This window comes from Zerene cesonia, chromosome 19 (genome assembly GCF_012273895.1).
Source record: "Zerene cesonia ecotype Mississippi chromosome 19, Zerene_cesonia_1.1, whole genome shotgun sequence".
In the NCBI taxonomy this organism is placed as follows: domain Eukaryota; kingdom Metazoa; phylum Arthropoda; class Insecta; order Lepidoptera; family Pieridae; genus Zerene; species Zerene cesonia.
In genome coordinates, this window is record NC_052120.1 from 1709053 (window position 1) to 1723716 (window position 14664).

Consider the following 14664-nt stretch of genomic DNA (forward strand, 5'->3'; position numbering starts at 1 on the left):
CTATGTATATGTATTACTCGTAGTTGAAATATTTATAACATCGGTTTATTTTCTTTGAGTTATGAATAAAAAAACTCTATTTATTTCTAGTAATCATGATTAAACATAATTATTACCTTTATTTAGAACTTAGAACAGATAAAGATACAAATGTTATAAAAAGATAATATTAAAAACCAACAATTCGAATCGCTGTTGATAATTTCTAATGTTTAAGATTTTACTACGGAATATAAAATGATTTAAAAATATTTTGTTACAAGTATATTGGATAAGGGTTGCGTGTAAAGATGACAATGTTATCTGAAGGTCGGCTTTCTTATTATCTTCCATGAAATTTGCGGAAAATATCTCATTTATCATCGTGACATTGAAAAGTATCCAGCGTTAACTCCTCTTATACTGGAAGAATATGTAACGAATTACAGAATATACTATAGAATTATAGAAGTAGGAGGAGAGAATTAATGATGAATGATTGGCAGTGGCTAATATTAAATACTAGCCGTTCGCCACGGCTCATGCTATGTCACTCAGCGAAGTTGCAGCTTTCTAATGATGAATTTTTAAAATCAGTCGAGTAGTTTTGAGTTTATCGATTACAAAAAAACAAACAAACAAAAATATAAATTCTTCTTCTTTATAATATTAGAGTAGATATAGATAACTCAAAGGTGCCTGACTGATATAGTGATCTATTAACGCACAGCCCAAACCCCTGGATGGATTGGGCAGAAATTTGGCATGCAGATAGATGTTATGACGTGGGCTATCCGATAAGAAAGGATTTTGATAAAATAGCGAATGAAAGTTTGTACCATGAAAATTTATTAAGATCGCGCGGGCGAAGCTGTGGTTAAGAGCTAGTATTAAATACGGTTCTAGACATTCGAAATTTTCATATCGCCTGACAAACGTCTAAGTAAAAACTTAATAACACGGGATTATATGGTCGTAGACTAAACCCTATATAGATGGAATGAGGTTTAGTATGGATTATCTTAGACTCGACGGAGCTTCGCTTTTCTATTCGTAATGCGATTACAGATGGCTACCGTTGCTTACTGACAGATTATGCATCCATTACTCTTTTTCTTATTTATTTACGTCATCGTAAATTATCCAGTCCGGGATGAACCCTGGTGAATTCGAAATTAACAGATATCTGTATATTAATATGCTAGGCAAAGTCGTTGCCCCTCTTTTTTGACAAAAATTGCGCGGGCGGAGGAGTGCGGAAACAGACACACTTATAGTTTGTATTGAGAAGGAGTTCAGACTGCTATTATTAAAAATAATGTATAAAAATACATTAACCCATTAGAATATATAGACACACACAAATATACTCTTTTTTTCGATGCAGTCTTATAAATATTAGGTGACAGTATTCGCCATGTGAACTGAAAAACTGTTTATTCATATATTCTCAATTAGAAACGAAAATGAAATCAGACTATAAGTAAGCAAGTGCAGGTCCCTTCTGCGTGCCGTAGCGTTCAGGTCAGTCTGCTTTATTGACACAAGCTATGTAATAGAGGACAGAATGACGATCAACGATTTCCTTTTGTATTGTAATTAATATTTTATGCTGCGTGTAACATAATTAATTAACAAATATTAAGTGCGTTTTATTTTCAGGCATACTAGTTCACAGGTAGAGGGACAAAGCTAATTGATTTTTTCTGAAAAAAGAAGCTAAAAAGAGTTTTTACCATTTAAAGAATCGATCTTAAAAGACATGAAAATGAAGAAAATCTATCTGGCAACACACTTTCGTTTCCTCATCAGTTTCAGTTCTAAATTCAACTCAGTTTATTATATTATTGAAATTTATGGTATTTCAGAGAAAGTTTCCAAAATAAACATTGAAATTTTCAAACTAAATAACAACCGAAGCTATAAACGTATTATTCAACAAGCCAAATATAATACAGAACATGTTCCCACTGCCCATATCGCACATTATCCCTAAAATAATTGGATCCTAATTTTATAAGGGCGTTTCGGGCTTGTATTAATAAGGTATTCGTATATTATCATTCCTTTATCCAGTGATATTCCCTCCGGCAATAACGTGTGCGGAATGTTATAGGCCGTCCCATGGAATATTTTCATATATTAGATCTGACCGGTATTCTGTACCCGAAAATTTAATGTTTTTCTTTTATAATGGCACTTTATCGTACAAAATTGCACGAAGAAAATGATTAAGATTTCATATTTCTCTTTATTAACTTTGATGTTCAATATTTATTTACCATTATTTTGTACCCAATATGTTTTCTCATTACATTATTAGTTTAAGAAATTAATTTCAGTAGTTCAGATCCAGCATAATCGTTGTCTAATTACCGACACATAAAAAGTAACATTCGAATCATTACAATAATCTTAATCAATAAAGCCATTAAAAATAATTTCTACACATCAGCAACACGGTCAACAAAGCGCTTACAATTTCCTAGCGTAATTTTTTTTAGATGAAGAAAGGGGTATTTTTAAAATACCACCCTCATATGTAAGCCAGCTAAGCACGTGTCCATTCACGCATAAGCCGGGTCAAAACAAGAGCACAGATAAGAGAAACAAGGCAAATTGATAGGTCCTCCATCACGTGGACATCAAAGGAGAGCCTAGTGGTATCAATAACGGGGAGACTCTGTATAAATCATCTGTACTTGTGGGAAGTAGGTGCTTGTGTGAGGGGAGTTGGCGAGATGATGCATTCTTTTTACCGTAATAATTAGAGAAAAAGTCTAATATCCTCACATACAATTGAAGTGTCCGTTTGCATTGTTAATATACAAATACCCTTTTTTAACAAGGCCAATAATATCGCTTGAGTCAGAAAAGGAAATGTCTTATGAAACAACAATTTTTCTAAAGTGTCTTGCACTGAATGCCTTGTGTATAAAAGGAAATTAGTTACATTTTAATCTTATCTTTGTAATAACAAACTATTTTTGATGGAGCAAATATAATAAAAAAAAAAAAATTATGTATCGATAGTATTACAAAGTAACGTGACCATAACAGATAATCTTTTTTTTCGTGTGAATTGACATCAACAATTTTCCCGCGCTCCACTCATGACTTGTCCGGGGACAGATAAAAAAGGGTCGAATCAATAAGAAGTTTAATCCCGTGGGCGCTGTCCACCGATCTCATTGGACGCTACAAATTGACAGCAACTGGGAAACCCGCATTGAATGTACCTACGCTTAGTATTTATGTTCCCCTGGTACTTTGTCTTGATGATGCTCCTAAGAAAACTAGTGTACTTATGAATTATTCTAAAACAACGAATAATTAATTGCTTTAAAGAAAACAATTAATAATTTCATTAACGATATATTCTACCAATATTTAAATCCAGCTAGAAATCTATTCCGACAGATTTAAAGATTTTCATGATATTCTAAATCATATTCAAATAAACTTTCAAATAAATGAAACAGATACTAAGGTGTGTTAATATTAATTTGAAACTGTTATTCTTGCAATATGTAGCTTCTTGTTTATTATTTTAATTGCATGGTTTAAATTCATGGCGAAAAAACGACAAAGCTGAATGCAAAAGAGTCGACAAAAAGAGTTTTCAGTTGCACTTAACGGAATGCGTCGTCAAAATACTTTTAAAATGATATTTACATACGGTCGCTCGTTTAAATTTTTCCGTGTAAAAGTTTTAGCATATATTTAGGAATTTTATATTATTCACATTAAATGTAAAACCATTTTAATATTAAATGATGCCTATATTATTCTATGAATATTGGTATGTAATCTATGCCCGAGTGCTAATTATTATTAGTCGTGCATAAATTATATTCTGTGGCTGACGTTCCATTTCATTGTTGAAATTACAAAATAATAAAACTTATTCTTCTATCGTATCGTTTTCGAGCACTTATTTAGTGATAAAATAAATATTTTATATAAGAGAAAAACTATGATTCCCACTAAACTAGCTCAGTCATGCGTGTAGAATGAAACACATCCCCGTAAATCGAACGTAAACAAAAATATCCAATAAAAGCTAGGATAAGGGACGTAAATCTCATAACGCGTCAAAACAATCTCCGTTGATATTTGTCCGGGCCCTTATGTAGGTCGATACCTGTAACTGTATTAGTGTCATGATTGTATACTATAAGGTTACCCCGCGGCTTCGGTTTTACATTGAAAATTATTATATTAAAATATGTATTTTTTTTTTCTTTTTTTTAGGAAAGGATTGACGACAACCATGAAATGGAATCCTATCTTTCCGCTTGAGGAATTGGATATGGGACTGCTCCACACAATGAAAAAAACGCAGTGGCATTCGCATGCCTTTAATCCCGATTTCTGTGGCGGTGTGGTACCTTCCCTTGTGTGAGATGACCAAAATAAAATCGTGATGAAGCCTGCTCGGACCGCATATTAAATGTAGTAATTGATTATTATATTCATAATATTTTCGACGAAAACTCGAAAGTGTATAAATCGATATTTTTTAAAATATTTTCTGTGTGATAGATGTACTGACTGATAGATCAATAGAGGTACTATCTAAAATCTTCAAAACTGTTAAGTCTACGAGCACGAAGATTTCAGACAGATTAAATAATATATGTTAGTATTGTAGTGAAATATTTTTAATTCTCAGTTTATCCAACTATATCTTCATAAGGTACCCGTGTGGCAACACATGAATGCATATGGAACGTTTGTTTGCTCACCTCTTGCAAACTATTAAAACGATGAAAATTACAAAGCACAAATAAACGCGCGTTACATATTCTATATTACACTAGAGACCAAAAGCTACAGGATTTGTGGAACCCGCTTATCTGCCAGTGTTTTTGTGACAACGGCCGGCCGTTATCAAGAATTGCAAATTCGCCCGTACATACCATCCGTGTCTGTTAATTTTTTACGGCTTACGTTTTGCCCACAAAAGCCTGTCAATATCATAATAGTTGCGTCTGATAGAATTGCAAATGGCTGCGTATTTTTTTAAAAAGCTGACGTTCTTTTTTCGAATTTTTGCAATATTTTTAATAGCCGCTTTGATAGTGGACGCTTGATTCATAAAGAGTGAAAATGTTGGGAAAATAAAATTTTGACGTTCATTTTTTTAAGAAGAAATATTACCTGGAGTGCTTGTAAGCAGACCAGTTGTATATGGCAAATATAATTATACAATTCTACATCCAATTATTAAGAGGGATTAAATGAATGCAACGCGTATTTTTAATCCCCAAAGTTTAATCTTCCTTAAACAGACTTGAATTAAGTAGTTTCAGATATGAAACGTGTTTTCATAAGGAGAAGTTTCGGATGCATAAATTTACCCAAAACATGATATGTGTGCTATATGTTTGATATTCAAATATTTAAAGCGTTTTATTTTGCACCTTAAAAATTTGATTCGTATTTTCGTATATTACTGAATAAGGATTTCTATAGCAGTAGTAGCGAGATTCGCTGAATCTCAATAACTCAATTACTCTAGTGCCACCAATTTATATCTGAAATAAAGGGTATCGTCACTGTCACATCAGTGCTTCTTTTAGAATAATATCCCGGGCATCATCATTAAACGCTTTCGGCATATTTAACGATTAAACTTTAGAAAGATAGCAATAAAACACACAGAACACACAATAACAATTCAACACTTTTAGTTGAATTTTTCGCCATTTCAAAGATAAGTTGGAGGCACTGTAAGTATATACATACAAGCGCAATGATTCGTTAGCATTAGTAAATTATATGATATTTTTGTATAAAATCAGGTATTTAGGAGCTAAAACACTAATGATAAACAAGCCATATCAAAAATTCCATCTGCATATCAACTGCTAGAGTATTATTATTATTTCCCTTAAAATTAATCTCAGTTTATGAATTTCAATGTACTGTAATTCGCTGACAAGAATCCCTTTACACGTTGAAATACCGGTAAAATAACAGTGACTGTAAATTCCCAGGGCACAAGCATAAATTGCGCAGTGTATGTAACATTAACCTTAGTCCTAGGTCGGCTGGGGTTTGCAGCGTACCTCGTTAGGTTGTCTTATGATGTTGCTAGCATGCGGTTAGCGCGTGGTTGAGGTTAACGTTTAGTTCTTAAATGCAGATCTGTGATTAATCTAGCGTTTATTAAGGTTTTATAAGATGTTGCTATTTATTGTGCACTATTTTAGAATTGGATTATCGGATAATTAAAAACAAAAGAAAAAAAGTAAAAAATCAAGACAATATGAAAATTAGGATGTTATTAATTGTTATTAGTAATAAAGTATTAGTATCGTCTCTTTTTAACAGAGGTAAAGTGTGAACAATAATTAACATACTAGCTAGCTTCACCAGCGCGGTCTAAACAAATTTTCATGGTACACACTTTCATCGCCTATTTTATCCCCTTGAGGGTAGAATTTATGAAAACCCCTTCTTAACGGATGCCTATATCAGAGTGGCTACCTGCATGCCAAATTTCAGTCCGATTGGTACAGTTTGCGTTGATCTATCAACGCAAGTTAGTCAGTCTAAGGGTGACGTTTTATAAGTATCAACATTTTTTAAACATTACTTTTGATGTATGTATTTAGCAAACTTATTATAAATTCAAAAGGTGTTCTATGAATGGCCAAACAAAGAGGATTGACACAGAAATGAGATTACATTATTATTCTAGTTGGAACTCTATTAATATTTCCGATATTCAAACCACGAGAGCGGAGATATTTGAATTTACTATGAACTTGGTCACTAATCGCATTACCGGCGTCCGATCGAACTTCTAACGTCTTTCGTGATCGGAATTATATTCTAACGTTTTAAATAAACAATTTAAAACTAGTTAACCAGTTTTGAATTTGAATTTTTTGATTGGCATGACTGATATACTATTAATAATAATATACATACAATTACAAAATATTATAATCTTAAGTTATTTTGTTCAAGAAATGAATTCATAAACTTTATTTTTAAATGCATTATTATAACAAGGTGCCCTGCAAGAACAAACGTCAAATGAAATAAGGACTCACTTTATTTTAATGTAACGCTAACCAGTGTAACAACTGCCAAGAACGGTTATAATATTAAGCATTTTAATAATTTAACTTTAATTTTAATTCTGATAAATTTACATCGATTTTGAACAAAGTTATGTTAAAAGTTCGCAAAACATTCTGTTCTAAATATAAAAATGACATTCTACATATTAAATCCAAAAAGCTCATGTCACTGGCAGTGCATTAAAAAAAAAATTGCAAATCACGCGTCGTCACGAAGGTGCAATCTAGGTGACTTGTTGCATGCTAAATTTGCTCTAATACCATCGGCAGGCATCGGAGCATGAAATCAGGTTTTTGCGCTAACGAACACGGATAAGTTTGAACTTTATTAATCCTCGTGGAGATGGAGAAGATGGGAAATATGGCGTAGTAGGTCAGAAGTTTGCTCGCATTTTCTACCTAAATCACAATTCGGATATTTTAGAATTTCATAAATTCTGCATTCGGTTTAAAAAAATCGTCTTAAATAATAATAGTAATTAATTCTCAGTGTATGTATAACATAACTGTATAACAGTTGTATATATAATATTCAAAGCAGTCCTTTTAACCTTGATATATACAAAACAAAATAAAATTAAATACCTATATCAAAATAATCTTGAATTTAATATTCACACTCGACACTGCATGTATATCGTTTCAAGCGCTATAATAGTGTTAAATTAAACCCCTTCTGGGGTATGGGGCAGATGAAGCAAAGTAGGTTATAAGTCCTATGCGTCCTGCTAGACTGCGACTTTTTTATGATTCCATACCGGGAATCGAACCCAGGAACCCTTGGTTCTACACTCACGTGTTAACCACTGTGCCAAGGAGGCGGTAAGAAAGCGGAATAGCGGTAGCAATGTATTAACGCAAAATAAGCGAGATCAGCGCCACCTAACGGCACTAAAACTTAGCAAACCTCTACCTCATTGATATGCAAAGGAAGATTTATCTCTCTCCGCTGTAGCTAATAAAAGATTATTATCTTGAAGTGCTCATTAGGGAAGATCATCAGTTGTCTCATTAAGGGACCAATTAGTGAGACCTGGTTAACTGTACGTCTTGAGTTATTGTCTGTTTGCTACGCTGGTGCTTTGGTGATATTGCGTGGGTTTTGTGTTATGTAAGATTTTGTGACACGCGAAAATAGGATGCGTCTTTTTGAAATTATAAAGCTTCAGGAATAGGAAGTACTTTATTCTCTTTTGTGTATACATAATGTCAATTTAATTAATAAATATTTTTCCATTTATAACAGATTCAACAGAAAAAATGTATGATTTGTTGTTAACAGATAATACATCTAACGAAATAACGTTAAAACATTTTTTTCATCTTCAGAATCATAATATTTTCATCGATCGATACCGAATATTTTTATCTGTGCCCATTTTTATTCTGTCTGCCGGTCGATTATAATCTGTGGAAATGTTGGTTTTTCGAGAAGACTAAGTTTGGAGTCGGCTCTCGGTGGAGTTCTTTAATCATCGACTAGACTTCGTCTCGACACGTACGATCTGAGTTTGTTTTGAGAGCAACTTGACGTGTCTCTTTGACTTTACAACTTGTAAAAAGCATTCGTACTTATGGTTTGACTTTAAATCCATATAAATGGGTTAAGAGTCTGTGTATTGACATAAGAAGAGGTTTTTAATACACGAGGTTGCGTTAAAATTTATATTATTGAAAGAATAACAACACATTCTTTAAAACGCACTATTATATATGTCCATTAGGTTTTCGCCCGCGGCATCGCTCGCGTACACTTCAGATTAACAGCCTTTCCGCAAACATACTATTTCAGTACCTTCATGTTTTTTTTTCACTTTTTCATGACAATCCTTTCGTAGTTTAGTTCATCTCTATAGTAAATACGTTCAATTCAGATCCATGGCATATCTGTGAAATTGGTAATATACATAGGGATTCTTTTTGAAATTTGTATGGTATCCTTAAGTCCTTAGTGCCTACATTCCAATGTAATACAAAAAAAGTTAAAAAGTGACTTTGTCATATATGTATATTATATATATGACTTTGAAGCTGAAGCACTAAGAAGTATACTTTGATGTTCTTAAATGTTTTGTTTTGAATTTGACGCATTTTTCACACACATTTTGACACATTCACGTAAACTCACTACGTACATCAATTCAAAAGTGTTCTTTAAAAGTTTGATAAACGTTTGATTTGCGTTTGATCTGTCGCTTACCTTGCCGAGTCCAGTGGGTTCCTTAACCCCCAGTCGCCGGAGCAATGCGGGGGGCGGGGGTGGCGGGGTACGGTGCAGCGCCGCACTGAAGCCTGCAGGCTGAGGCTCTTCCTCCCGCCGCCTTCTCTCTCTGTGTGGTGAACCTCCGCTGCATTTCGCTGTCCTGCAGAATGGTATTGATGGTGAGAAACTATGTTGGTGAGTTTGTCTGTTGATATATTGGCGAGACTTCTGGCTTTTGCATGTTGCTGAGTTGGGCTTTTGGCTTTTCTGAAGGTGGTGGTGGTGGTGCGATGGGCTCATGCCAAATGTTGGTATTAGAATACTTGTCTAAACATTTTTTTTGTTGATGGCCATTAAACAAATCGTACATTGTTTAATCGTATATTAAAACATGCATGACCATTTTAGGTTGAATAGTGAAGTTATTAAAGTACAAATATAAAATACACCTCATTTAAAGTCGCCATTCCGTTAACAATCATCAAATATCCGATAACAGGGAATCGCTAAGGAATTCCGTAACAAATGAACTTTACGTGATGTCCCGAATGACCTTTTTACATTTTTCAAAACGCGTCAATGCAACGCATAGGGGCGCTGATGGATGTCTTTTACGTGACGAGACGCGGGTTCGAAGTTCGGAATTGAAAATTCTTTTACGTTTTGCATTCGAGTATTCCGTTAATAATGTTCGACTGTTCAATAATTCATATTTGTGAAATTTCAATTATATCGTATTGGGAAGGAAGGCGTAAACAAATTGACATTCGGAAAACCAGCCTACATCTAAGAAATAAATTGATGAATAATAAAATACATGTGTAATTTTATTTATGTCAAATTTTATGGATGGTAGCTACGTTTTCCTAAAAGCTCAAGGCAATGCAATTTTTAATGGAAGATAATTATGCTATTTAATTACTTTAAACGATAAGACGTTAATTTAGAAACGTGCATATGCAGTGCTTTATTATTAGATATCCCAATATAATAAATTGGTTTATCATTATCAGCCCACACATGTTCTCACTGCAGGGCCTCCTATAAGGGGTTCAGGTTCCACCACGCTGGCCAAGAGCGGGTTGGCAGACGTTACATATAGTCGATCTCCGACTAGAACCTCCGACTATTCGCTTTAAGTCCGAGGTTCTAACTACTGAGCCACCAATGAATAGGTTATCCGAAAATTTTCCGATATTTTTACATCAGAGTGTCACCTTTTTGCTTTGATCAATACTATAAAGGAAATTTATAATTAAAATAAAAAACGTTTAAAACGGTAATAGAATTTAATACGTAAAGTCCTTTAAACACACTAAGTGTTATTGCAGGTTTTTCGAAAAGCTTGAAAAAAAAACACTCGAAGCGTGCGACGATCGCGTGACGCAGCTCGTATTTTATTTGCTAACTATTAACATTCCTACTGAGACATTAAGATTATACTTATATTATCTTGAACCTTAAATAATGGTAAAATCTACTTCTTATCTCTTAAGTGTGGGTTAAATGATGTATGACACAATGTGACCTATATATTTCATTTGAGGCAATTCCACCGAGACCCGGGATCTAATTTCGTACTATAATTCACAATATATTATAATCTTATATATAGGTATATGTCATGTACCAATGACAGATACCTATATACTATTCTACAAAAGAAAAAAAATAAATAATGCTACTAATTTAAACGCATCTTAAAAATGTTAGCTAATCTCTATACCTATATATGTTTTAAAAACGTTTATAATTAGTAATGGGATTTTATTAAAAATCTGTGAACTGTACTGTAACTGTGATCTTTAGTTATTATTACAAAAAAACTGAATAAATTTTGTTGGTTTTTAATAAATGATATTTAACGTTTCACATAGTGTCGTGTATTCTTCCCTGTTACTATAATTTATACTATGCTCTCAGAAAGTACCTATTAATTTTTTCGTCGAGTTACAAAATTGGGTTATGGTATAACCATACAAATTAGTGAATGAATAACACAAAAAGTTGTGCTCCATCATAATACTTGGAATAATCGTGATTTTAATTAAAAATAATTCAAAAATCAAGGGGCGACGGTAACGTCCTCTTGGCTCGCGCATTTTCGACAATAATCAGCCCGCAGTATATGAAAATTGCGTGTTTTAAATTCATATTTTAACTCGAACACATATTTCACGTAAACTTTTAACAAAGTTACTGCGAGCCGTAGTTGGGACAAAGAGCAGGAAAATTATTTTTGCCTTTGAAGTTGGAATCGCGATATCGGACTAGATAAATGTTGTAACGGGCGCTCGTGATTTTTTGCTCTGTTTGTTTTTGAAGTTTAAAGTACATTATGTTAATACTTGTGGTTACTCGCGACGTCGTCTGTGTTGAAGAAAGTTATGTATTTGCATGGAATCTCATCCCATGGATAAGTTTGAAACTTGTTTATTACATTGAAGGTTAGTTGTAGTAATAAGTGATTTATCTTATTATGTAGTTTTTTAGACTTGCTTAACATTTATTAATAATTCCTTATCAACGGACTTCTAAAAAATGGGGACGTTATCTATTCAACTGTTCTTTGTGTTTGTTACCTCCTTATTTTTACTGGGTCAATGGATTTTTATGATTCTTTTATATTTGAAAGCTGGTGCCTGCGATGTAATTATTTTTCTTACTTTTTAAACCTTTCCTGGTCTATTATAAATGCATCAAAGTCACGATAAACATAATGAGCCGATTCATTCTCGAGTTTTAGCGAGACTAACCAACAGCAATTGGTTTATATTTATATTAAGATTACTCATTACTTTAAAATAATTGAAATCAACAAATAAATTAAACGTGACTTAACATTAATCGATTTGTAATTGTTTGACATACCTCGCAGCAATAAAGCTACAACAATTTCCGTTAAAATGTCAAAATTCCGCATCGCCCTGTCGGATTTTATACATTTTATAAAAGATAGAATAAGCGACATGTCGAAGCAATTTCAAAAGATGTTATACCCTATGATTTCACGGGCCGCCGGTTCCGTGGAAAACAATCCAAAGGCCTCGTTCTGACATTTGATAGAATGTTCCTCGTACCATGAATAAGCTAGCTTTTATTATTTTTAGATTTCCCTTCTAGGAATATTTCGTCTCGCTTCTTAGTATGGAAGCGGGGTTGTGGGTGGTATTCCTTGTAATGTTTTACTGTGGGCGTGTGAAAATTATGTAGCTTGTATTGTTATAAGAGTATTGGATGAGTGTTAACAGGAGTAGGGTATAGGAGAGTCAGTCATTTGGTTTCTGCCAGACTGACAATACTTTGTGTTAGTGGATCCAACGCATACAAAAAGACCAGGGGCTCGAAATATTAGGATGATTTGGATTAAGTCTACTCCATTTCATTCGAAATATTAATTATAAAACTTATATGCACAAGTTTATTTTGAAGGGGGATATATATTAATTTTATACAAAAAAAGTAAAACACTTCCTGTAATAAATCAAAAAATCTACAGCTCTGACAAAAATAAAACAACCGGTAAATGATCACTTGTTAAAAGGTTTCATGAAAATAAAATTTAACCACTTAAATTACACTTTTTTATAAATGAGCATTACAATGTAACAATAAATTTATTAACCCTATCGATGTCGTGTCGCGTGACAAACACGTCACGATAAATTCTCGTGTCGTTACATTTTTTGAAATTCATTACTTTGTAATGGCGCTAAATAGTAATAAGTGTTTTATATCAGAGATTTGAATTACGCAAATTGCGTTTATATGACGGCTTGCTGTAAATTATAAGAAAGTTTATGAGGGAGGGCGACGCTAAATTAATTTTAAGATAAGTTACTACATGTTTTTATGACATATTAAACAAATATATTATCTGTGAACTTACAAGTTGACAATACAGTTTTATTACGTATTTATTTACCAGAGGTTTATTTATTATACGAAATCTGAAGTCTTGGTCCATATATGCTGAGGACTAATTACATATTGATTTGATTCAATCTTTATCTAACTATCAAAATAAAATTAAAAAACTGAAATTAACACTTTGATGATGGAACAAAATTGTCCTTCCTGCTCTTATACAGAGTATACGTAAAATTATTTCATCGTGCGACCTAATCAGGATAATAAGATAAACCTGAAGAAAAAATTATTGCACTGTCACCGATCCTTGATCTACAAAGCTTGAATCAAGTCTGCATGTTTAAAGACGGAATCGAGTCTAAGGTTTTAAAGTCGGTTTTTTGAAAACTCAAACATACTGAAGCTAATATAAGTGTATTAATTAAAACTCGGTTCTTACATTCCTTAACCAAACTCAATATGTTCTGTGTTTAATAACAACTATTGCTAATATTTCATCAACAAACTTCTACCTTTAATAGCAACATACTTTTAAGCTATTCAAACTTTCGATATTAAATTGAATTGCATTAGCGACACTACACTATTTAAGAGCATCAAACAGACATAAAATCTAACTTTTAACTAGTTATAGTTGCATTGTTTTGCTGTGCTTACGAAGTTTTGCTTATTAAATACTGTTTTATAACAATATGTGTATGCAATTTTCATATCATTAAATTGTTTAGATGGATTGAAAGGAATAATTCAAATTAAACGGTTTAGATAAAAATTTGAGTTGTTTTTTGTGTGATTATATTTGACAAATGGTGTTAGGAAAACTTTTTGGCTGTTTCTGACTAACATCTGTATATGACTTATTTTCAATCTCATTTATTGTTGCATTCTTTATGATGTGTTTTTCAATATTTAAAACAGGTTTCATTTCGTTTTATGTATAAAATTATTGTAACAACAGTAATAATAGGAATTCGTTCTATTCGATATTTGAAAAAGTCGATACATTAGAATGTCTCACATAAGTTCAATCGAACGTTCAACGAAGAACGCTATTATCGTTCTCAATTCAAACTCGATACAAGAAGAACTAGAAATGCATCGGCACACGCTATTGGACAGTTTAAATATTCGCCGTCAATCCGCCATCTTGGTTTAGCTGTCACGAGCCGCGTTTCTATACACGGTCGAAAAGACGAAAACAATTTAATTCCAATATGCAAGCCCGTACTCTACTGGCGTGTTGCCATCTTAAAAAATAGTCTAGTCTGAGGTTAGTGTGAAGTTATAGACTTTAAGTTGAGGTTGGACTTATAAAGTTAATATTTAGTTATTTTTTGTGGGTATTAAACATTTCAACATTGCAACTTAGTCGCCGCGTCATGTGTATAAATTATCTGGGTAAAAAAATGAGCGTTTAAAAAATGTTTAATATCTGAATGTACGAAGTTATTGAGACACAAAAACCTAACCTTATTGCTCATCAAAAATGATGATTAACTACAGAACTAGTCGATT

At 32.9% G+C, this 14664-nt stretch overlaps 1 protein-coding gene across 2 annotated transcripts in view; it reads right to left on the bottom strand.

Annotated features, from left to right (window-relative positions):
• LOC119834603 (kinesin-like protein CG14535) overlaps window positions 1-14664 on the bottom strand; it is a 176368-nt gene that overhangs the window by 37857 nt on the left and 123847 nt on the right. For both annotated transcript variants that reach the window (XM_038359004.1, XM_038359006.1), the window contains one exon: window positions 9277-9439. In XM_038359004.1, the coding sequence (XP_038214932.1) occupies window positions 9277-9439 (163 nt within the window). The remainder of the gene's footprint in view (window positions 1-9276; window positions 9440-14664) is intronic.